General features: G+C 35.3%; 1 protein-coding gene across 1 annotated transcript; it reads right to left on the bottom strand.

The window, feature by feature from the left end:
• Positions 1-26,878, bottom strand: LOC120105772 (phospholipase D zeta 1-like). The gene is made up of 20 exons (XM_039118505.1): positions 26,663-26,878; positions 24,657-24,758; positions 23,742-23,863; positions 22,593-22,734; positions 21,962-22,132; positions 19,751-19,924; positions 16,668-16,910; positions 16,454-16,570; positions 14,619-14,758; positions 14,359-14,508; positions 14,045-14,201; positions 13,414-13,950; positions 13,109-13,219; positions 7,185-7,331; positions 6,908-7,105; positions 6,099-6,200; positions 5,473-5,604; positions 1,765-1,830; positions 692-753; positions 1-602 (listed from the first exon to the last, which is right to left on the bottom strand). The coding sequence occupies exons 1-20, from the start codon at positions 26,876-26,878 to the stop codon at positions 353-355; spliced, it is 3,339 nt and encodes a 1,112-aa protein (XP_038974433.1). The 3' UTR covers positions 1-352.
• Between the last annotated feature and the right edge of the window lie 579 nt (positions 26,879-27,457).

Below are 27,457 nucleotides of genomic sequence, written 5' to 3'. Positions count from 1 at the left end.
TTTCATAGAGATGTCACTTCATTTGGCAGAACAGATTTACAAGGAGTCCACAGAGCTCATATACATAAAAGAATGCACAAAGAGGGCAGGATGAAGTCTGCTTTATTCTCCTTAGCAAAAAAAAAGTATGCTTTATTCTATAACGAATCAATGAATCATGAAGCCATCTCAGCACATACATTTCATTTTGAGCTACAACTTGTTTTTGCAGGGCCGTGATATTGTCCTTTCTTTTATATTTTCTTCAATCTCAAATACACGTACAACGGTACGAGGCACAAAGCCACCGAAATTATAGAAGAATAAAACCTTGGATTTTACAGGGGAATAAATTCAATGAATCAGATGAGGCCTAATGAAAAACTTGAGGAGATGCATAGAACTCGCTTTCATTGAAAACTGGTCTCAAATCCTCATTGCACATGAAATCCAGGGGAAAAGAAACAAGGTGGCCCCTCACTGACTGTAATCTCTCCATAGGATCTGTATCTTTGATATCACCATTCTGATAGGACTCCAGCTTCTCAGGAGCAATCCCTAAATCAGTAGTAGTATGCCCAAGTTTCTCCTTCCAGTAGGCAGTGCTTTGTCGGAATGCAGCTCTGCAAATATTTGAAATTGTTTAAGAAACATGTATGAAACTAATGGGCAATAAACCAGACAAAACAGTGTTAACTGTGATCATATATACCTGGAATGGATGAGGTCATTGGGAACACATGAAAAGACATCCTGGTAGATCATAGTATTGGTCTGCCAAAGAAACACAATTACCTTATAATGGATAGTATAAAGAACCAAGCAACAAACTTGGCAATGATGGCATATGAATTCATAATCACAAATAACATAATGGAATATATACTATTACAACATAACTTGTTGGACATCAAGTGCTTTAATTGTTAGAATAGAAACCTTTAATCCTAAACATCCTAGGTAATTTGTATGATAAATCTAAACATACCCTAGACATCTAAAGGTCCATGGGAGTAGAGAAGGAAGCTCGTCTACTTGTGTAGCAACTGCTACACTTATATATGATACTTGAGGATTGTAGTCGTTCATTATTGTCACTGCTTGCTTTGTATATCCTTTATTGTGTCTATGCCAACATTTGAGTTTGGCAACAATTTGTTCCTTCTATGCTCCCTTTTTTCCTTGGGGGAGTCAGAGAGTGGGCTGTAGCCCATATAAGCCAGCCGGGAGCTGGCGGGTCACAGCCCAAATGTAGCGGATCTTTTAGCCTTTCAAATCCACAACCCTTCCCATCAAATGAAAACAGGATACCATCAAGGAAGTTTTTGCAAACAATACTCGGCTGGATATAATTAACATTAAAATGAAGCAAGCACATGGGACAAACATGAAGCAACAAAACAATATATACATGCAACATCAAGCTTTGACAGACTATATAGCTGTTTGAAAAGTTTGTCCCATTCCAGAACTGTGATCAAGTGCATCAAGAGCTAATTAATATGCTGAACGGTCCTCTATCATGATAAAATTAAGTTGGAGACCAAGTTTCACGGGAAAATAATATGATATGATTATATGAACAAGGGCTCTGTAGATGGGTCCCGAACAGGTTTCTTTCCATCAGCTGACATGACAAGAGATAATCTAACCAAATCTCCAATAAGAGAACTCCCCAATGATAAAACCAAGATAATTAAGGTTTTCAAGGAAGAAGTCAAAAAATAACTACCATGTATTTTTGGTTACTAAAAGAATAATTTTTCAATGCTTTTTTTCCTTCACCTTTGCAGTGGCCATCCAGATATCTCTGTATGTTGCATCATCCACGGGATCACGAATCAAACTGATCTGCAAGAACTTAAAGGAAGTTTATTGAGTAAGAGAAATTTTGAATGAGCTTAATGCACAAAATCCTGTGTCATACTTTGCATTTCCATAAAAGGTGCAGTTGAATTCGTCTTGAAATACATGCATCACAACAGCTACTGAAAAAAGCCATTCTACTATTAACAAAAGAATGACATCACTTTGCCTGCCTTGTTCTCACAGAATTGAACATTATAAGACAAGGTGACAAACATAGGCAAGGGAGGAACTCTAACAAGAAAAAGCTACAGAAAAGAAATCTGATACTGGAGATAATGCAAAAGAAAAATAGAGAGTATTTGTAGCATTAACACATGGAAGACAAGTATGAGGGAAAAAGAACATATATAAGACTTCTAATGCTGCATCTGGTCATGTAAAATGAATCAATTTTTAGTGATGGCAAAAGTGTAGCAAAAACCTGATAAGCAACAAAAAAACAATCTATTCTAAAACTGAAATATGTAGAGATCTTTGTACCAAAAATCTCAAAGAAGAAAAGCATCAATACACAAAAAATGGAAATCATAATGCTATAGTGAAAATTAAGAATTGAACTAGCTTCAGCAGGAATGTTCATAATTTACACCTATCACTTCACATGGCAAAAACAAATAAGAGCTCAAAATAGGATATCGGAGAATCCTTGATCATAATCCTATCCATCTAGCCTTTTCCCAACTATTTGACATCGGCTTCATGAATCCATATTCACCAAATATTCCTATTTAGAGCCACCTGCTGATGTTACTCCAAGTTTCTCCATATCCTCGACAGGAATCAAATCCAAAAAGCTTAAGTTGATATGAGGATAGGCTCATGTGCATCAAGGCTACCTAAATTCCCTTGCCCGAGACCATCCCACTCTCCAATAATCTTTCCTTACAACCTCCATCCATATTATTTAGGTCTTCTCCTTTTTCTTATAACCTTCAACACCAATGCAAATACCTCCTCATACTGGAACCTTCTCAAATTTTTGTTATACATGTCCATATCATCTCAATCAATTTTCCAACACTTTGTCCTTAACTTGTGCGACTCCAATAACTTCTTTAATATATTCATTTCTTACTTTATCTTTTCTAGTTTTACCACAAATGCATCTTTAACATTTTCATTTCTGCTACACTCAACTTGTTTTTTATGTACTTTCCTTATTGCTTAGCACTCTAAGCCATACAACATGGCAAGCCTTATTGTTTTATAATATTTTTCTTTAAATCTCCAACATATGCATCTATCATGTAATATTCAAGATGCACCTATCGACTTAACTAACCATATCTAATTCTATTACACATCTTCATCTATCTCCCTACTATTTTGTACAATAGATCCTAAATAACAAAATTGGTTATTTTGTGGTATTTTATAGCCATCAACCTTAATTAGTATCTCATCTTCATCTGCATTCGCTCAGGTAACATTCCATATATTCCTTGTTCAACTAATTTTTAAGCCTATATCCTCTAAAATTTTCCTTCATAAGCCCAATTTAGTACTAAACTAATTCTATTTTCATCAATCAATACAACATCATTTGCCAATAACATATCTCATAGCACGTCTTGAATATTAATAGTAAGTTTACCCATATTAGTGCAAAAAATATGGACTTAGTGTTGGTGCTTGATGCAAGTCCACAGTAACTAGAAATACACTTATTATACTAGCAACTCCTAATACTTGTCAATGCCCCTGCATGCCTGCCCTCAACTATCCTAGCATACCATTTATGTAAGCACTTCCTTCTTAAAACCCAGCAAATTACCTTTCTTTGCTGCCTATAATAAGTTTTTTCTAAGTGAATAAAGATTGTATATAGACTTTTCCTTTTTCTCTATATTTTTTCTATCAGTTGTTTAAGTAAAAGGATAGCCTCCATTGTTGATTTTTCATGCATAAATCCAAACTGGTTTTCTGAAACAGGTATTTTTTTTCTTTAACTTTGTTCAATTACTATTTTCTATCTCTTCATACTGTCTCATAAGTTTAGCTCTTTGATAAGGAACAATTTTGCGTATGACATTTATTCTTATAAGCAGGTATCAAAATACTTGTTGTCCAATCATCTAATATTTTCTTGGCTTTTAAAAATTTTATTAGATAAGTTAGTGAGCTAATTTAGCCCAATATCTCCCATGATAATCCAAACCTCACTAGGTATTCATTTGGCCAAATGCTTGCCTTCTTGCATTCTTTTCAAAACCATCTCCATATGGCCTTTACATTGTACAAATAGATCTTTGACTCCTCACTAAGTACTTTAATGAAGATTTCTTTAGTAGAACCATCATTTAACAATTTTTCAGAAAACTATTTTCGTCTTCTTTTACATTTCACTAATATCCTATTATCCTCGCTTTTAATGCATAGACTCAACTCAACTAAGCCTTAATTTGGGGTCGGTTACATGAATCCCAAACTTAGCGCATCTAATTTTATTAACATTTTTAGATTTCCTCTTTCTAGCTTTACGTATTTTACAAATTTCATTCTTGCAACCCAAACTATCATATAAATAATCATATGCTACATATTTAGACTTACAAGCCTTTTTGCATCTTTCTTAGACTACTTAGCTTATGAAATCCATGATAGCTATTTTTGCCTTGTTTAAAACAAATCTATTTTATTTTAATTACATCTTGTACCTATTTATTCCATCACCAAGTTTCTTTGTGGATATCTTCTCCCCTTTGACTCTCCTAGAACATCTTTAGAATACCCTCTTAATACAGTTGGTCATCTGATCTCACATTTTATTTGGTTTAGTCCTTAAATTCCAGTTTCCCTCCTTTAATATAAGACTAGTAACCTATTTTATGTAGTTAAACTCCCTCCAAGAATCACCATATAATCCTTACATTGATCTTCTCTTAGTGATTAAGTTATCTATTTGCGACAAATTCATTTCACTCTTAAAGGTTACTAAATACTTAGCTCTCTTCTTAAATATGTGTTTGCAACTGCTATGTCATAAGCTATCGCAAACTCAAGAATCAATTTGCCCATCGAATCTCAAATCCCAAATCCACCATGTTCTTAGTATCCCATACTTCTCTAGCCTATATGCCCATGTAAGTCACCACCTTTAAGTATCATTTCTCTATAGGAATACTTTGCATTAATCAATCTATTTCCTCCCCAAATTATTTGCTAGTCCTCTCTCTTAAGCTGCTTGTGGTGCATAAGCACTAAATACATTCATGATCTCCTCATTTAAAACTAATTTAATATCTATTAATCTATCACTTATATAAACTAGTTCTCTACACTTTTAGGTCAAAGTTCCAAGTTTCCAAGTAGCAAATCTGATTTTCTTTTCCTGTATAAAGGAGAATCCTTAATCAACAAACAGATATATAATAGGCTCAATAAAGACACGGAAACATCACCATATAACCTGAAAATTATGTGAGAAATTGGTTCATAATAACCAAAATAATTCAAGTTTGGACAAGGCCATTTATTATATGTATTCTCTCTCTCTCTTCCCTCTCTCTCTCTCTCTATATATATATATATATGTATGTATGTATGTATGTATGTATATGTATATATAAAGAGGAGAGGGAAGGGGGTTGGAGCAAGTAGAAGTATTTCAATTGGGAAACAAACCTCTTCAGCATGAAGACCAAGGTGTTCTGACCATAAAGATAGGCGGAAGCTAAGAGAAAATTTTCCAGCTTTCCACGGCTTTCCATTCATATAAGAATCAACAAATTCTTTATCTTCAATAAGAACACCAATCTGAGCAAACAAAACATGGGACACACAAATTTAAGTGATGCAAAAGAAGCAACAAGAAAGTTGATAGCATTGCAGAAACATAATAAACTAAACCATTTATAGTAGACTGTATAGAAAAGTGTAACTGAAAATTACTAAAGAAATGAACTTCTAGCAACTCCTCATGTAAAATGTCTTAGAATAAATATCATTTGTGGCAAATGATATGCTCGATATCAAACATAAACACACTTTTTCTTTTATACAACAGAAATATGAAAGACTAACATACATACAATCTGTGGTGTTGCCTATTGATTAAACCAAAAACAATATAATTGACCCACAAATGAAAACACAAGAGGTCTACCAGTACAGTGCATAGATACAAAAGTCAGACATATATGACTTTGTCTTCGAGCATGCATGCGTGCAAACATCCATCCATCCATTCATATAAACATGTTTGTATAAGGGAATGCATTTTGACTTGGATTAAAATAATAGAACCATACCTCAGAGTCCCTCGATCCTAGCAAACTTCTATCATTTATATTAGCTGAACCAATCAATGTTATACGATCATCAACAATCATCAATTTGCTGTGAACATATACCTGAGAGGAAAACAAAATCCATTACCAAAAACCTAGTAGCATGATATAACTCGAATCAAAACAAGCCATTATATCTCTGATTTTGTGATTCATTATGGCCGTATCTTTAACTACAAAAAATAGGTTACTAGTCTTGGAGAGAGTTTAACTACATAAAATAGTTTAACTACACACAAGTTTCTATTCTCTTGATCAAAACCATCTCCCTTCCAATGCTTTTAAATTAGGGAAAGGAATTTAAATTTTTATGATAGAACCTAATCTTGTGGTAGAATATACGAGTTTTTCTCACAAAATGCACCCATTTCTTCATAATTTTTGAAGAAAAGAAAGGAGAATGGCATGTTGTGACCTTCTCTCTTTTTGTTTAGGGATGGCTTGAATTGACCCGAATCGCTCCAAACCGAGTAGAAACAAGACGTTCTGTTCGGTTCATAGCGGTTCGAGTCGGTTCTTACCAATTCCCAAAATGAGAGGCGAAACTGACCCAATTCTACATAGATTTAGGTTGCTATGCCCTGAATTGGCAGTTCACATCGATTTGGTGACTTAGGAAAATATGTGTTACATGAGGCTTTGATAAAATACACGGATCAGATGGGACATGTTTTTTGAGTCTACAAGAGAGGTCAATTTATCTTTTATCTCTAACTTGAGATATTAAGACTTGAATAAATAAAATATATTATAAGTGCAAGGAGACTCACCTGATTGGTAACTAGAGGGCCTTCATCGTAAAGTCGACCGTAAGCTCGAAGACCATAGAAAGATATATAATCATGCGCCTTAGGACCCATTATATCATAAAGATTTTGCAGTATTGAATTTGGCCCTCTGCAAATAGTTCGGTATTGCCAATGCATTATTGCCCTTACAGATGCAGCACCAGCATCATCAATGCCGCCCTGTCACAAAAATGTTCAGAAAACAACTAACAAAAAAGAAAAGAAACAAGTCAAAGATGAGTTGTTCAAGTCATAGTACCTGGAATCCAGGTAATAATGGTATGATTATAATAACTCGAAAACACCTCTTTTCTTTCTCTGCCCGCATAATTCGCCTGTACAATGCTTCTAAAACACGGTTCCTTATTGTATCATCTCCCGAAAGACTTGATATAAAAAATTGATTCTAGCAAAAGTGACAATGGAAATAACAAATAGTCAAACTTAAATACAAATAAAGAAATGAAATTGTTTTGCGTGCGCTAGGGCGGGGGGATACAGATATACATATATATATATATACATATATATATATACATATACATATACATATACATATATATATACATATACATATCTATATATATATATACATATACATATACATATCTATATATATATATACAAATACATATACATATATATATATATATACATATACATATATATATATATATATACATATACATATATATATATATATATATATATATATATAGAGAGAGAGAGAGAGAGAGAGAGAGAGAGAGAGAGAATAATAACACAACAAAATCTGCATAACATTACCGGATTGTTCACATGTGTCAAGATTATTTGAGAAACTATTCTAAACAAATTCATTTTAATGATCAAACAAATGCTTCTAAAATAAGAAATATTTCTATGATATCTAACATTTTGAGGAATGTGATCATGTTGTGGGGATTAGTCTGCAAGGAACTAATCCCAAAGAGTAGGTAATGGAACGAGACATGAATGCAAGAAACAGAACATCAGTGGGAAGTCGAAAACAGTAGTTTAAAAGATCCTAATGCAAGAAACAATAAACGGGACATGCTTAAAAAGATGGAAACTATTTCCATTCTCATTCCCTGCAACTTTCCCCATTTTGTGTATATGAATCCAAACTGTTATGCTATGTTTGGTTCATACTTCATAGGAATAAAAAAGAATCAAAATGGAAATCAAATGACATGGAAATGGAAGATAGGGAATTGGAATCTCCATTCCTGTTCCATTATGTCGGTACAAATTGAAGGGATGCATGAAAAAGGAATGACATTTTCCTTCTAATATTTAATTTAGCAAGTTATAGTTTGAAATGGAATAAATTTTACATTAAGTTTCTAAATATACCCTTTATTAAGGAATAAAACCAGATTTCAAACGACCTTTATAATTTAATTGGAGGCCTTTCAATTATGGACTTAACAGAATATCTTTAAATTCAAAAGTCAACCAGGTAATTTATGCCATAGATACTGCTTGGTTCATACACATTGTTACACTAATGAGAATGATGATTCCTCCCATTTTCAGAGTGCAATTTCAATTCCTCTATTTAAGGGAAAGGTGATCCCAAAGCAATCGTGATTTAATTAGTTGTGCAAACCAAACATTGCATTTACATCCCATAAGCTGGACCAAATGCAGCACCATTGTTAGAGAAATACGTCTTTGGTAACTATGCCTCATATCAAATATTTCTGGGCAACATAAATATAATTATGTTACAAATCATCAGTGTCCAGCTTCAAGATAAATAATGCAAAGCCCATAAAATCAGATATTTTTTGAGCCCCAAAGTATTTAGTAGTCAGGTCTGCAGATAGGTTGCTAGGATATCCAATTGCATGTGGCATGAATGATCAACATTGTCATCAGTTTTATGTTGATATTAGATTTAGTCATTACCTTCATTTACTAATTGAATGTGGCCTTATATCATAAAAGGACAATGCAAATTGAATTTGCACAGAAAAGAACATATTCCTTAGTATTTCTATCATTCTATGTTTCACTGCATTATCATAGCAGAGTTTTTTCTTTTTCTTTTTTTTTTCTTCTCAAACACAACTCTTTAATTGCATAGGTAGCTTGCTCAATGTCCTTTGAGAAATTGCGGGCATTGATTCAAGACTTTGCCCGAATTTTGTTTTCCCGGTTCTTTCTTCCCTCCAGCCTTCACTTAGATGAAGCCAAACATGATTTGGTTGGTATTACCTTCCTTAGTTCCCTATGCCTTTATTTTTCATTTCTTTCTCCCCTTTGGGAGATTACATCTCCCTTCTATAATTAGCCTGCACACACTCTGACTGGACTGTTCACAACCAGCAGCTAGTCACCCAACATCAGATGCTATCCAACTATTTAATGCAACTGTTATCTCTTATTCTTATTTATAAGCCCCTGATCTCCCACTCTCTTTTTCATTGCCTCCATTGAACAGCAACATCACTATTTGTTGTTTTTTTTTATTTATTTGCTTTCCATTTGATGTTTATTCTATTTTTCTTCATATAACCTATTTTTCTCGAGAGATTTTGGTTTTAGGATTCTGTTCCTTGCCACTACCTTGTGTAATTATGCCAATCAGCTCTAACCTTTTAGCTGGAATTCATGTAAGCCTTGTAAGACTAGTTGCATGTAACAGGTTATGCCATCTAAATTCATATTAATGGCACAAGTCTCTCACCTACTAATGGTGATGATTACTATGCAAAGCTATATGCTAGTGGCTACCTGATTATTGAACATTTCTCAATGTATTATCATACCTAGTGAAGAAAGCCTGTTTGTCTTCCATTTGCAACGGACGTAACAGGCGATTGATAAGGCATGTATGACCAAAAGCTTGCGAGTAAAGACTTACCCAAGTTTGCTTTTCTGCTTGTCAAGGTCATCATGATGTCACAAGTTTCTTCATATAACCTATTTTTCTTGAGAGATTTTGGTTTTTGGATTCTGTTCCTTGCCACTACCTTGTGTAATTATGGCAATCAGCTCTAACCTTTTAGCCGGAATTCATGTAAGCCTTGTAAGACTAGTTGCATGTGACAGGTTATGCCATCTAAATTCATATTAATGGCACAAATCTCTCACCTACTAATGGTGATGATTACTGTGCAAAGCTATATGCTAGTGGCTACCTGATTATTGAACATTTCCCAATGTATTATTTTACCTAGCGAAGAGAGCCTGTTTCTCTTCCATTTGCAATGGACGTAACAGACGATTGATAAGGCATGTATGACCAAAAGCTTGCGAGTAAAGACTTACCCAAGTTTGCTTTTCTGCTTGTCAAGGTCATCATGATGTCACAAGTTTCTTCCCCTTATGATCAACTATTAAGAGCAATTGACTACCCTCTATCTTGTAGCATGTTCCTTGTGTGCCCTTGCATCGAACGCACAATAGCCTATAGAAGGTATCACAACTACCAAATGCTCACCCAAAATTTCTAAAGCATATACATGAAGATTTAGGGGCTTGTGGCTTATATAAGAATGTATTATTAGATTATGACTAGGGGTGGCAATTTCTAACCTGACCTAGATCCAAGCTTACCTAAATCGACCCACCGGATCCATAGGTCGGATATGGGTCAGCCAATCTTGACTTGCCAGCAAGTTGGGTTGGGTTCAAGCCAGGCCCCCTCAACCCATCCAGTCATAGAGGGGGCTTATAATATATATTATAATATTTATAGTTATTCTATTTATATATCTAGTAAATTATGTAATGTAAAGATTAGACTATTGATCCCATGGCTTAGAATTAAAAGGAGAGATAGAGTTATAGCATAAATGGTCCAAAAAACATAAAAACACACTCTATCCATTTAGTAGAAAGCCAAAAACTAAATGGCCTGGGCCTTAAATGGGTTAGCGGGTTGGTTGCAGTTTGGAAGTTAGCTGCGGATCGGATTCGAGTCGGGCACTCCTGACCTGCTAGTGGGTCGAGTAAAGTTGACCTCATATATCAACCACCCCTAATTACAAGGAAATATTTGCTCATGTGGCCAAAATGAGCAAGTTCAACAATTTGAGGGTGGCAATTCTGGCAGTTCGAGTTAGGTCAAATTCAGGTAGGGTCAAAAAATGCTCAACCCAAATCTGATCTAGATTTGACTGGGGTGAATGCAAATAAGGACAGATTTTTGTCAGCCTGGATAGAAATTTTAAAAAAAAGTAATCTACTAAAATAGATATTATGTTAACAACATCATAATTGTTCTTTATAAAAGCATGAAGCTACTAACAATTAGATAATAGCTAAATAACAAACAATAAATTATCCTCCTATAATAGAATTCTCATCCTCATAATATAACTAACAGAATTAAGTGGTTCGGAATTGACTTTAGGTGCTTGGACGTTAGGCCTTGGCCCTTATTTTTCCTCTGAACGGACCGAACTAATCAGTTTATTGGGATAAAATGCCCAAAGTAAGAGTTAACCCAGAATTTCTGGTCATGAAAAGGCCTACCTAACCCAAGCTTCTTGAAGGTGGATGGGAAGATTCAGGTCAAGTTTTGCCACCTACATGAAGAATGTGTTTCTCAATGAATTTTTTGGGAGGAGGGATGCACAGAGCCAGCTTTAGGCCTTCATCATACTTTCCAGCATGTTTTTCCTTCATCAAGTACTCTATAGTGGAAATCTTGTTTCATGTAGTTTAGTTAGTTGTTGTGTGTTTCATTTTTGGCCAGACTTTGAACAAGGATTCAGATGAGATATGATATTCAGGCACATGTAGGACAACACTCATAATAGTGGATTGTTTTGTCAGTGTAGGTACCAAAAAAACCAACAATGACTCATCATTCACCTTATTCATGTAGTTTAGTTACTTGTTGTACCTTTACATTTTTTGCCAGGCTTTGACCAATGATTCAGATGAGATATGATGTTCAGGCACATGTACGACAGCATTCATAGTAATGGATTATTTTGTTGGTGTAGGACCATAGGTACAGACAAACCATAAAAGACATCATCATTCACCTTATTGCAAATCATATACTAGGCTAGTTTAGCTAAAAGTCGAATATGATATGACTAGAATATATCACAATATGTGTGTGTTTGTACATGTATGTGTATATATGCATGTGCATGTGATGTGTGTATACATAATAGTAACATCGAAAACAACGGCTTACCACAGTGGCATATTCCATACTCCACAAAATAACGTCAACATCCAGTAACTTCAAACATTAATACCACAGCACAAACTGTCAAATGTAATCATCCATTTTTAATAGGGCAACATTCATCAATTTTTTTTTTAAAAAAAAAAAATTCCTCCCCCTTCCCTTGAGGTATTGGGAAGCATCTTGAGCAAATCCATCGAGTATCTAGGGGCATTTTTTATTGATTTTTTTGCTTATACCCCATCCTTCATAGATTAATTGCGTATAAAGTTTTTTATTGACATATATGCAGATTAATATCATGTTTATCCTAGAAATTTCATAAGAGGACCCAAATTATCTTTCCGTCAGCAAGAATGGAATATTTACTATGTTTTCTCTCATGCTCTCCTTAGTTTGACTTTTGAAGCTTTTACCTAATGAACTACCCATGCTCCTTAATGTCATCGTTACCGAGTTTGAGTTATAATCATGACCTTACTCATAGCAACAGTGGCAGTGAGGAGCTCAAACCCAATGTTGGTAGCATGGAGGATCATGAGTAGCTCGCTAGCTAGAAGCTCCAATGGGTCAATTAAGGAGAGCTATGGGACGGAATTTCCAACAAAAGGGAGATATTGATATAGGCATATGTAAAAGACGCGTCTTTATATGCAATCAACATATAAATGGAGGAGTTATATGCAGAAAACCCTTTTCCTTTAGAAATAGATACTGGCATGCATCCAAGCCAAATCCAGATTTGTATTTGATGTGTATCAAATATTGACATTGCATGCTACTTGAAGTATCCATTATACCTAGGTTGCGAGACAATACAATAACAAAACAACTTTCTTTTTATTCCTTATCTGGAAAATCATCCTGCTTGGAGCTTCAAAACAAACTTGTTAAGGATTTACACTAGGAGTTCAAACTTATTATTTTACAAGGGGGCTTAAGCATATAGTTCTTATCAAGGATAGTTGAGCAATTTAGAGTAAGAATTAATAGCCAATAGCTATATAGAAATGAAAAGTCCTCACCTCAATATATACAAAGTGCTCCGCTTTTTCAATAACAGAAAAGTAGGCATTATGAATGCTTTCTTCAGTTTGACTTGTTCCAGCAGACCATTGGCCAACACTTCTAATAACCTACACTCAAAAAGTGATTATGAAAATCTAAGTTAGTAAATAGCATGTGTGTGTGCATGCCTGTGTGTGTATCTGATGTGTAAAATGGTAAAATTTGAATCCTTCAGGGGGAACTAGTTATACCAACACTTCTAAATTTGAATCAAGTTTAAGTCTGGATCACCTCTATCATTAGGAACTAGAGTTATACCAACCTGACACCGACAATCAGTGCGTGGACCAACTTGCCCAGCTTCATCAGCAGAGACAACTTGATTGCCTCGCTCCTGTGTTTCCCACCACTCCTTATCCAACTTGTGAAAAGGTGGCTGGGCCATCACATCAAAATGTGTTTCCCTCTGAAGTGGCGGGGAATCAAGATCATCCACAAAACCTTTCATCTGCATGTCCTGAACTGAATGCTCAACTTTGGTCTTTCTAAAAGAAAAGGGCTGGCTCTGACTGGTTATATTTGAATTGTCTGCGAGACTGCGATTTATGTCTAACCCATTAACCTTTATATTACCGTTAGACATTGATGATCCATCAGGCTCTTGAGGTAAAAGCAATGGGATGTCTTGACATGATGAACGAGAGGAGAAGGAATCCTGCCTTCTCATGTCTTTATGGTTGATATCTTCTTGCTTATTTTGTGCATCCATTTCTCTGCCTTTTCCCATGTAATGTGGAATGACCATATGGTGTTGAGGCATCAGCAATGGAATTGCTTGCTCATTTGGAGCTTTATTTCTCTGGGAAAGAAAACATATTACTCAAAAAAAATGATAAAGGACTCAAAGAAGTATGACACTTCAAAACAATAGAACCATCACAGGATAAACCAACCTTTGCATAATTCCAGCGTTGAACAAAGTGTCTTGCTACATCATGACAAGGTGGGCCCCAAAGTGCACAATGGGCATCATGCCAAGGCATGCGAGGATATTTTCCACGATCCAATTCATCTTTCATTGTATCTTCCCAAGAATTCGGTTCAGATTCCCTTACATTTAGTAAAAAGATTTTATGAGATGATGGACAGAAAATTGATTTATAATCTACATTTTTCTTAGAATTCTTTAGAGTTTAGAGTCTTTAGACAAATGTCAACTGCATGTCTTACACCTGTGAGCTTATTTGAAAGGTTCACATTAGAATACCTGGGATTATAGTAGTCCTTTCCAGGCCAAATTAGAGGAGGGACATCACCAACTTTGTGCTCGGAGTTGTCATAACGACCAAAGCACAAATCAAGTCCCCCAATGAAGCATATCCGATTATCAACAATCACAATTTTTTCATGATGGGACCTAAATATAAATATAAATTATTAAAAAATTACAAAATCAAATCTATCAAAACAGATAAGACAATTTTAACATTAACATATACTATGTCATCTTAGACTACAATTTCATACCATAGATAGACGCCACTTGAGAAATGATCTGGATAGCGTAGAACTTTCACATTCTCGTGAATATTAAGTAGTCTCTGTTTACTATATACACTGTTGATTTTTAAAGCAAGAGCAACTTCTTTGTAAAGAAGGATGTAGATCTGCAAATCATCCCAATTAGCAATGCCAATAAAAGCAATTAGAATGCAGTTCTATTACAAATAGCTGCTGAATTTACAAACTGAGGCTGCATGACATTTAAAACGGCCAACAGAAAGAGAACAGGTTCCCTAATTAAAACATGAAAACTAAGAAAAAGAACTGTAAAATGAACACCAAGGTCATAATCAATGAAGTGGACACATCAATCACAATAGTGTCTAAATATTGTTGATATCAAGCAGTAAATATTAAGTTTGAATTTCTAAATAGTATAAATTTTATATTCAAAAATATTTAAAAAGGCACAGAGCTTATTGAATGAAGATTCCAATTATGAGTAGTTATGGAATTTATGTGAGAAGAAACCAGCCCAGGACATTTAAAGATAATAAATCCAGGTGGAAACAAAAGTGCAAGAGGGAGGGCACGGGGGTTCATATGGCCCTAGATGACCCCTTAACAAGACTGCAATACCCAAAAGAAAAAAAAGGGAGCAACAAGAAACTACCAGGATAAGTGATAGGAAATGAAAAAAAAAAAAGAAATAAAAACACAAAAGAAGAATCTAGCGCCTAAAACCATCCCGCAATCCAAATGCAATACCAGAATGGCATATGCACATTCTAGATAACACGGATACGCTATTCGTCACACCTTTGACCCAAAATCGCAAGCCCCCCAAAACCATCCCGGTCTTCCGTGGCCCTCCACTAGCCTCCTCCGACCATCCTCCTCTCTTTCCCTCCCTTCCTCCCTCTCTCTCCCTCCCCTCATCTCTCTTTCCCTCTCTCTTGTTCTCCCTTTCCCCCGCCCTCCCCTAGCTTTGCTGTGTCAATACGGGCCCGGCACAGAGCAGCATAGTATCGTACAGAACGATGCCACCTGGCAACAAGTATGTGTCTAGATACCGGATAGCAATCCTTGAGAATGGGTATTTTGGTCGCTATGAAAATTTTATTAAACTAAAAACTACTTCTCGACATTAGCCAAGTAGAGTTTTTGGAGAAAAGCTCCAAAATAGAGCTTCTTCCAAGTAGATTTTTTTCAACTTTTTTGGAAACTAGAAAGCACTTTCAATTTTTTACCAAACACCATCAAATAGCCCAAAAGTGCTTTTGGAGGGACAAAAAGCACTTTCTAGCTCTCCAAAAGCATTCCAAACGGGGCCTTAATCCTAAATTAGTTGGGGTCAACTACATGAAACCTTTTTCTCTGTTCTACTTGGTTTAAAGCCATACTTTTAAAAGATGTTGGGATATCAAGTCCTTTCTTACTACTTTATCCCATGTGATATTTGGCCTACCTCTATTCCTCTTTTTCTTTTACATATATCAAATCAATCTTTCGTACTAGTGCATCCCTTGATCAATGTTGTACATGTCTAAATCATCTATAAGTCAATTGAGTTGAGTTGAGTTGAGTGCTCGAACTCAACTAAAAAAAGTTGTTACATAAATTGTCAATTTAATGATACTACTTGCATAATATAAATAAAATGGAAAGCATGGCAACCCTTAAACACCAAACTTTGGTTTTTTACATAAAGTCTTGACTACTAAAACCCCATAGGAATGGCAGCAAATCCCTCATAAATAAATCCCCCAAAACCAACAAAATATTGCATAATTACAACAACTTAGGAATTTTGGCACGAGATATAATCCAGATAAAAAGTTAAGTTGTGTAGGTAATACCTGAACACCTTGCTTAGCTTTTGCCTCTAGCAAAGCATCAACTCGAGAAGATCCATTAACATTAAAAGGACGTCGTAGATACAATTCTGGGCACAGCCACCAGTCAGTAATGAATATCTGCATTGAACTTACCAAACATCTTAGACTTTTGTGAAACGAGTTAACAAACTGCTAATTGTAAAATGATATTTTGAAAACATATGAGAAGACATGCCTCTGATTTTGCTTCTTCGATTGCAGAAGCAATTGCTTCAAATGCAGCTTGCCCATCAATGAACCATTGAACCTGACTACCATCTTCAGTCAAACCCCTTGGTGGTGCAAAAGAACCAAACCGATGAGGATAGCACCAACCTTCTGGAGGCCGTAATCCAGCATCATTTATTGCAGCAACCCAATCCTTTACCTTGGCATTAGTTCTCACTCTTAACTTTATAGTTCGGCTTCCACAAGATACCTATTGAGATGAATGTTGGTTATAAATCAAGTTTGAAACATTCAAACTTAAATAGAATCAGAAAACTATGACGTAGTAGCTTCTTACACAAATTTATTGAAAAATAAGTGCTAAGTTAATCAAAGTAAACTGTGACTCAAAATAATCAAATGCATATATTTCCAAAATATAATACTAGTGTATACTGATCTGTGCGGGTCATACCATACTGCACCATATCCGCAAGGTATCCACACCTCGCAATATTGTACCGTACCAACATATGATGTGACATCTCAGTTCTATTATAAATGGTACCACACTTTACCGACAAAATACTGGTACTGGGGCCAGTATTAGAACTTTGAGCCTTGATGCAAGCTAACAATGTCACTCAATTTAATAGTTTAATTAGGATTAAATAATAGATTGTTATTTTAGCAAGGATATCAGCTATGGATTTTTAAGTAGACAACTAGAAATCCTGAGGCAAACAATAAATAGATAAGAAACTATGTACAGGACAGTAAGATCCTATTGAATTATTTTGTCTTTTCTCCTATCAAAACAAAAAGGTATACCTTTCTAAATTGTAACAATTATCTTTTTCCAGAAAATAGTTTCAGAAGAACAAATGGATTTCATCTGAAATATAATGCCAAATTTTTATATTAGGTTATCAAATAAGTTGAGTTGGCAAAGTTGCATTAAGCAGTCTCAAAAAAATTAGTTTGCATTGAAAGATGCCCTTTCCTTCGAAATTTTGTGCACTTATTTGATAAATTTGAGGTAAACAGTCAAGTCCCGTAGTTTTCTTCCATATCTAGCATATGCTGGTCGAATTTTGCAAAACTAAACTATCGCTTTTCCAAATTTAATCCATTTCTTTGAAGCAACCCTATACAAAATTATCAAAACATCCTGATCAGTGCTCACATTAAAAAATAGTTGAAGGCCAAACTTTTAACCTTGACTGCTTCTCACTCGAGATCTTCAATAGAAACAAATGATGAGTCCATACATCATATGTTTCTGGATCTGAGGCTAGATTTTGCGGGCCTCCATACATCATATACGAAACAAAGTGCTTAGCAACCTAAAAATTGGGGAAATTTGATTTTGCGTGAAATTTGATTTTGCGTGAAATTTGATTTCATCTGAAATATAATGCCAAATTTTTATATTAGGTTATCAAATAAGTTGAGTTGACAAAGTTGCATTAAGCAGTCTCAAAAAAATTAGTTTGCATTGAAAGATGCCCTTTCCTTCGAAATTTTTTGCACTTATTTGATAAATTTGAGGTAAACAGTCAAGTCCCGTAGTTTTCTTCCATATCTAGCATATGCTGGTCGAATTTTGCAAAACTAAACTATCACTTTTCCAAATTTAATCCATTTCTTTGAAGCAACCCTATACAAACTAATCAGAACATCCTGATCAGTGCTCACATTAAAAAATAGTTGAAGGATGAACTTTTAACCTTGACTGCTTCTCACTCGAGATATTCAATAGAAACAAATGATGAGTCCATACATCATATGTTTCTGGATCTGAGGCTAGATTTTGCGGGCCTCCATACATCATATACGAATCAAAATGCTTAGCAACCTAAAAATTGGGGAAATTTGATTTTGCGTGAAGTAACATTTCTACATTGCGCGAACCCATCCTAGCTTATGCATCTCTGCATTGTGCCTGATGCTCGTCTCTAGTGCTCTCGTTGGCAGCTATCATTATCATAAGCAACCTAAATCACTTTTACCTTGTCAAATTACGCTCTTCTTCATAATCGTCTCAATTGACTTTAGATATAGATGTTTCTATTAAAAATATTACAAGGAAAATATAAAAAGATTTATGAATACGATGCTAGAATGTTGAAGTAAAAAATTAGAAATATATAGTTGTTGTCATCAATTTAACTATAGAGTCTTGTCATATAAAGGTTCAGCTTGAAGTTAGAGAATGCAAGAAAGCATCCTGCATAACCCCACAAAAAATTCAAGCTTTTGTACAGACTGCTTTGACAGAAATCCATTTAGTGAATACCTTGCAAATGGAGTAATTTTGTAGGAAAAACTTATACTATGCAAGGAGTAAAATCATGCTACTGAGCATCTTACCCATCAACATGACTTCGGAATGTCTATGCACTTGATTTGCTTGTTACTATTAACCAAATGTCATTCATGAAGAAATAGTGTCTTCATTGTTGATATTGTAGCATTCGGCACAAAAAAAAAAATCATATGAACAGGGAATTTTCTTGATTCTGGAGAATATAGAGGACAGATCTGCTCCAATTGTCATTAGATAAACACGATGGCAAGATCTGGTGCGCTAATTTTTTTCTTATTGCCTAGATCATTAAATCAAATAAGGACATCAGCATTGATGGAGGTTTCATGTAGATTTAGGTTTGATGATAAGTATATTTCAGTCATAGGTCACTAATAAGGACTAATATGGTTCAAAGAAGCATTATTTGGTGAAGGTCCAGCCTTCTTATGCTTTGGAATTGACATGTTAATATCATGGGTTTGAATAGATTAGTTCACGAAAAATAAGAATCACAGAAGATGAGTAATGAAATTGAACATGGATAGCTGATTTTGCCAAAGGGGAAAATATAAATCATAATGACAGAATAATCAAAAGCATGGTATGCCGTATCATTTCGTACCAGTGCATATCGGGCATAGCATGTTGTACCAGTATCGAACGGTATGCAGTACGGAGGGGCATACAAGGTATAAATACACCAAACAGACCCCCGCACAAAGCATACCGGCACTGTACCAAAATGATATTAGTACACGGTCTAGTACCAAAATTGCGAATCTTGATCTAAAGCAACTTACTTGAAATCCAAAACGCAAAGGATTGCGTTCCTTGGTCTCTTTTGCTAGAAGAACCCTGCCTTCACCATTTCCATCAGAAGATGGCAGCACATCAAAAACAATAATGTCTAATAGTTTTGTATCAAAAGGATCTTCTGATAAGGCCAGAAACCCTGGTTTCAATACAGCCCAGACCTATAAAACAATATTCAATCAACTCATCAGCTCACATGTGATACTGATATAGACAAACACTATAAGAGATGAAAACTATATGACATATACAGCAGTAGGGTTCTAGTTGAAAATTATTTCACCATAGAATGAATGGGGATGATACGCACATCTATGTATGATTGCATTCGGAATTCATCATCTCAAAGTATATAAATAACATTAACTTTAGTGAAGGAGGTATTTAGACTATGGTTCGCCATACCGGCCCGAACCGGATGGTACAGAGCGTACCTTACTAAGACAGCGAACCTTGATTCAGACCATGTATTCATGCATTCAAGGAAAAAATTGCAATGATTTCATCCACGACTATAATACAAGACATGGGAACACACATTGGAAAAACCTGTAATATTTTGCTTTCTTTTGTCAGGTAATAACGAATATGTGAATAATAAATGCCTGCAAAATCTCAAAGTTATGATTGATTGCAACCTATGTTGAAATGGTTTTTGTCTGATGCTAACATAAACTACAGGTTATCTGTGGTAATGTCTCAGGCCTTGACAAAGTACTATAAAATCATACATAGCTATTTGCCAATTTGATCCAGAAAACAAGAAAACTTCTACATAAGATCATGTATCTGGTTTATTATGTATGAGCAAGCAGCAAACAACTTCCACATGCTCTGGAGCCAAGATATTATGGAAAATGAAATTGTTCAACTTGTTTATCAGAGAACGCCATGCAGCATTCATTTGTTTTTTATTATTATTTTACTAGATCCCTTTTTGAATAATTCCTTCATTGAAGGTAATCTGAAAAGTAAAACTACGATCACCTCAAAAGGGAAACTATAATAGATGTACACACTGAATTATTGGAGTCATCTTATTAGAGGATATTTCAGTTGAGATAGAACAACAAACCTAAACTACTGCTAGAGAAAAGGAAAATTATGAGGTCAAAAATGTAAAACAAGAAGTGCATGATGGACATGTTATGGCAAACTATAACGTCATAAAGTAACGTATATGCATTTTTTATATTAAATGGCGATCCTTAGTTTGGTTGCTAGGATCTTTGATTTGGGTTGCCACACCAACTACAAATTTTTGATGTCACTCATGTACCGGCTTCCTGGTGCATCAAATCACCTTAGGCTCCAGCATCTTTAGTTGCTCCTTGTTAGTATATCCAACTGGCAACAAACTTCTGTTTTAAAGAGGAATTACTTATCCCTTTTTCCCCACTTTTAAAGTCCAAATATCTCATTGTTTTGAAATAATTTTTATAGAAGCTTTAAAATCACTTTTGCTTCCTAAAAATTTTAAAAGTGTCAATTCCTCACTTCAGAGCCATTCTTGTTCAGACTGCTAACATGTGCAGTCTGCATCATAGAAGGCTGCTACCACAGCTGGCCAAGATGAGCCCAGCCAGCATATTTCTCAACTGCACGCACCCTGCATCGGACCCATGAGAAGCACATTTCCAGGCATAGCCATGTGATCACCAGCTGGTGCTCATCAAGGCCGGCAGCAATTGCAGCTTACTACAACCCAAAATTCTCCTCTACATATATCCCAAGGAAGGTTGTTGTTAGCAATGTAAACCATACAGCCTATTCTCTATTTACCAAACAAAGTAAATTCAAAAGGACCAATCCGTGCTATCAAATCGTGTAACACACTAGAGATGCTCGGACTGCATAAGCCAGTTGCCTCTATGAGCCTCCAGGACTGGTTCTATCTGGGATGGCCTTGGATGAAGTTATAAGGCAAAGATAGGTCCAGGCAAGTTTCAGCACGTAAGAAAATGGGACAAATAATGGTTTTCAGAAGTTTTATGGTGTTGTATTCCGTATTTATGTACACCTTTGTGTCAGGCACTGCATGATTGTATCATGTGAATGGATCTATGCTCCATGTAGAATGTAGGCTTTTCAATAACTTATATTGGAGAACACAGTAATGCTCTTGAAAATTTTAAACAATAAACAAACTAGTTAGCTCAACTGAGAGGTTGCAACCTGCAAGATATATAATGAGATACCTTTTGCCAGTTGCCATTACAACAATTAAACCAATGGCATGCACAACATCTATTATCACCATCTTCCTTCTGAATTTTTGGCAAATGTTTCACTGTAACATAATCTTCCTTTAGCTTAGGTCCATACTCCGGTAAAAATGATAACCTTGACACCTCCAAAAACTTGCAGACCTGAAATTTACAAAAGTTCATAAATCCATAACCATGACCATGAATCAATATTGGGTTAGCTTTATAGTAATGCTTAATGCTTTTTAAAAAAAGAAAAAAAAGAAAGCAAACTACAAAAGAACAACACTTATGCATCATAAGTATAGATTAGCTGCTAACAAGGAATGGAAGATGTGTCCAACATATTACATTGTATTGATAATTACAACATTCAAAAAAAGGAAGTGAAATACAGAAAAAACTTATTACTTGAAAGAATTCTAAGAAACAGGTAGTATCAATCAGTAATAAATTACACAATAAACATACATGCAAAAAATGTGCATAAAAGTTGTAGCAGTATACAGAATATAAATCATACTTTTTACATTTATCTGACCTCTCAACAAAGGCTCATACAGTGTTCACTATTCAAAAAGGACACATTGCCACCAAATTGTCAAACAGAGGCCAAGCTTACCTCATGAGAATTCACGATATCCAAGTTCCCCAAAAAGTGATTTAGATACCCTTGCATAGCCACCTTTGCCCTGTCTGATATAGAGTGCTGCCTTCCTAGTTGTGGTCGAATGATGGGCAATGCAGCACTAGAAGGCACATCTCTGTACAAAGAATGAATGTCCTTAGTATAGGTATTAAACAACAAAAACAGTATATGATGTCTAAGTATATCATTAAATATATAATAATATCATAGTAAACTGTAAGTTGTGTATACCTCAATTCAACTTAATAATCTTCTTTCATAGATGATTCATATCAGACCATGACTTTGTTTTAATTGTGGATTGTCTTCCCTCTTATAGAAGTAGAAAAATAGACAATCCTTCAGTAAAATTGCCAACATATATTTGAGATATCTCAAAGTGATAATGAGACACTAGAAGGATATTGAAATAAGTATCAGAGGTGCAGGATGAAGTTTGTAATATATGCCAGCACTTGCCAGTTCGTTCACCAAAGTTCAAGAATAAGAGTGCAGATTGACATGTTAGTTGATATGAAATTGATGGCATAAAGCCTACATATGACAAATCAACTTTAAAAGACGGAAACTGGAAAGGACATAACTTCCACAGAATGAAATTCTTCTGGACTTCTCATTTTTCCTGATATGGCTGTATATCATTAAGAAAGTGGACTGACAGATTCCCTTTCAATAAACCAAATCCTCTAGAACATCCATTGTGCTTAAAAATTATGAGAGATTCAATGACTGTCAGTGAAAAGTTTATCAGTTTAACTTTTTATCTTAACTCAAATGAAGAAAATGTAGGGCAGTTCTAGTGTTCCATTTGGTTCATAATAATATTAATTAATATATAAAACTTTTATAATGTGAATGGGATCACCTTAATGTGACAGAATAGTGCAGAGGTTACTAGAAAGGCATTTTAAAATGCACTTTGTAAGATCAGATTTTTTATTTTCCATGTAAGCAGTGAATAGAAACAGTACAGTCATTGGAAGAACCCTACTGCCATATCATGGGATGCTATGCATTGTTAAAAGTGTTTAACAAAGTAAAGGGCTACATTCTTGTGCTACATTTCTGTGCTTCTGTTGATTGTGAAAGTACTTTTTTTTCAGTGTGGACATTAGGAAATACCTTTTTCTAGATGCATAGCTTTCCTCCTGATGCAAAGTAACATGCTCATCATCAGCTTCCTCATCGTCCTGTACAACTTGTGTGTGCTCCCCTATACCAAGACTTTGAAGCCATTCTTTAACCTTCAATGAAAATTTTACAGAAAAAAGAACATTAAAACTACATACATATGATGCACATTAAACAGATTTAAAAGGTCTTTGCAGTGTTTTCCATATACCCAAATCTATTTTCAACTACAAATAACCACTGAGATAGGTTTAGGGCACAGGAAGTGATATCAGAAATATAAACAGATAGAAGAAGTGGAAAAATGTCTCCAATTCTTGAGAGTAAATAGAAAACTTCTATGAAATATAGGAAGTGAAAAAGAAAATTCAAATTTGTATTCATAGGCAATATGTTTCTGGTATAGATAAAGTTAGAATTTAGGGATGATGCGGCATGAACACCAATTTACAATTTGGCAAAAGTACCAGAAAAATTGGAAGAAAATATTTGGAGGCCCAAAAGAATTAAGAGAAGTAAATTAAAGAATATTGGAAAAACATTCTATTAAAAAGACAAAGTTCAACAGCCCTCTAAGGAGTTTCAAGGAAAATTTAGTGATCCAAAATTGCAAATTACTCGAAAAGCAGAAGAAAAGGTATTTGTTTAATCCTTATTAAACTAGATAAAACAGAGAAAACTTTAATGAATATTTGAGAATTGGTTTCAGATTTTCCGATCATCGGAGACATTAATGACTGAGCCAATAGCTCCATATGGAAGAAACAGCATAAAAAACACATTCAGCAGCCATAGTTAAATAATACAGGAAAAAATCATACAAGGAATAATGCCCTAATGGAAGAAATGGTATAATTAAAAAAAAAATAGTAAAGGGAGAGTTTCGACAGGATGTTGCAGACAGACCTGCTCTTGTTTCTCATGGAATTCCTCAATAAATGCTCGTTTCTTCAATGCAAAATGTAGATAGAACACTTGTGAGGCTTTCTTCAGTAAGCACCATTTGAACTGATGAAAAGTATTACACAAGTTAATCGAACTATGTTTATACACATATACCAAACAGTATACTATGCAAGTTGAGAAAAGCAGAGAAGCCTACATAACATCTTTTAACAATAAGAGAACCAGTAAAAATTGTGACATTAAGGCAGCTGGTTTAGCATGGTCATCTAGTGTTGTATTAGCATAAACCCATTTTTAAAAGTGATTTATTTTTCCTTAAAAATGATTTCTTGTTCAGTTCAAAGTTAAGGCAAGCCAACAACTAGAAAAAATTAAGTATAGTACTAAATGCATTATGCATAGACACAATCAACTCAACTGCCAGATACTTAACAATGAAGAAAAAAGAAGGTAACCAAGAAAACAATTAGTGCTTATGAAATAAAACAAACTGGAAGAAGGCAGAGGACATATCAAGTCAGAAGTCCATTCTATTTTTGGCAACCATGCGAAACAGAAATCCCCAAGCAAAATATATTTTTTTCTAATTCATAGGCTGAGAATTTAAGTTACAAATCATCATCAATTGCATTTCATATATATACTTTCTATTGAAAAAAAATCAAAATTTTAGATATTTTTCCTTCTTCTCATCCCAATGCATTTCAGTGCCTTATGCATTGCTGTTTAATGGCAATTTTAGATGTGAAAAATCCCTGAGTTAAATTCTCTTGTGCTGGAATAGCAATTACTGATCACAGACTCTATCACTATGGCGAAAAATTCTATTGCACACAAATCTATCTTGTTTATGTCCAATCTGATATATGCTATCTAAGTTGCATTGTTTCAAAATTTAGATTCTCTATTTGCAATTTTTGATACCTTGCGGAGGGAGGAAGAAAAGATATCATTTTAACCCTAATTGCATGTTTTCTCAACACTCCTTCCAGTAACTTCTCCGCAAATATTGTTCTTCATGATATATCATCCCAAAACCTGTGCAGAATATATCACCCTAAGCTTACATAACTAGCAGCCAGAATGGGAAAAGCTTATATTAACCTTTCAGCTTTGAAACCTAATGCACACTGACCAGGAAAAGAGCATCGACATTAGGATACAAATTTCACATCCAAAGGTTTCCCTCTAAGGTCTACATTTTTTGCCCTGCTTATTACATCAAGGTCACAATAATTTTAGTCCTTCCAGAATGATTCATTAGTGCAATGCAACACAACTATATCTGAGAACATGGGCAAATGAAGTTAAGTGATCAAGAAAACAAGAAAACATGACACTCATGGTGCTCCGGGCACAAATTATCATTTTTCATGTCACATATAGCAAAACTGAAGGGGGCAAGAATCAAAATCAAAACAGTTAATGGTACGTGGAATGCATAGACTGAAATTTAAATGGGCAAGAAATATTCTAATGTCATGTGGGGCCCACTTGGCGATGACTTGCCATGCTGATGGTCTCATCAACAAGTTCGCATACAATTGGCATTTCTCGATGCAAAAGTGCCTCCCTCACATAACAACCCAACACCTAAAACACCAAATCTTCATGCTGCAAAATCAACAAGCTTCTCACTCTACCAACATGAAATCCAAGCATGAATAACCGAAAGAGCCAAACTTGCTCGCCTCAGGTTTAATAGAGGAGAAAGAATCAAAATTCACTAACATAATCCATAAAGAAGCAATCTCGATTTTAAAAAAAAAAAACTGACAAAAGGCATCGGCCCAGCCCTAATTCATTAAAGTAAGCAATAAAGAAGCAATTTTGATGAGAATTCTCGTCAAAAATCACAAAAATTCAACCAAACTGCATCAAACCGAACCCTAATTCCCATCTTTTGCCACAAGCATCACATCAAAACTCAAGAAACCACCAAATTTCATCGGAAAAACACATAAAACCCAATACTACACGAAAAGAAAGGGGGAAAGAAGGAGAACCTGTTTGTACTGGACTTCGATGGTGTAGGAGAGAAGCATGGGGCTGATGTCGCTAGCGTCGGGGCGCGACACGGAGACGATGGTGGCCTTGGGCAATTCATCGAAGATCCTTGGGTGCTCCGACTGCCGGAAGGAGTGGGAGGAGGAGAGGGTCGGCTCAGACTGCATCTTCACGTATTGGTGGCCCCCTCCGGAGGCGAATGGATCGGAAGACATGGAAGCAGAGATCCGGGAAGAATTGGGAGGAAAAAGAGAGTCTTTTTTCGGCTTTCGCTCTCTCTTTTCCTCTATAGTTTCCTTCTCTTCCTCAAATTAAGAACTGCAATCGCTGGAAGCTAGGATGGAAATGATTGGCGTTATATTGGGTGGAAAGAGGGGGCCGATGGCGAGGGTAAAAGGAGGCGGCGTCTGGAGGATTAGATTTGATTTTTTTTTGAGTTGCGGTGGTACTCGGTAACATTTGGCGGTGTTCTATTAATTAATAATTAAATAATATATCATGACTCATGCTGATTGAGTACATCAAATAGATTAAAAAAAAAAATCATAATTCTCTCAAAAGATCCTTTATGAATGATTTGCAACATAGGAGCCGACCTAGTCAGCAGCACCATTCATCTCCCGATAAACATGAGTAACTCGAAAGGAGCCAAACCTTATCGAGAGTCTATGTATGTCCTGAAGCAGTGGATATCGGTCGTCATTGTTATGTTGGCCTTGAATCCACTTGATCACTGTAACCGAGTCTCCTTCTAGGTAAATATTCTCTGTACCCAAAATTAGCCTCGCATAGGT

This window comes from Phoenix dactylifera, unplaced genomic scaffold, assembly GCF_009389715.1.
Source record: "Phoenix dactylifera cultivar Barhee BC4 unplaced genomic scaffold, palm_55x_up_171113_PBpolish2nd_filt_p 000366F, whole genome shotgun sequence".
In the NCBI taxonomy this organism is placed as follows: Eukaryota; Viridiplantae; Streptophyta; class Magnoliopsida; order Arecales; family Arecaceae; genus Phoenix; species Phoenix dactylifera.
The sequence above is the reverse complement of the archived record's forward strand: the minus strand, read 5'-3'. Positions and strand labels throughout refer to the sequence as shown.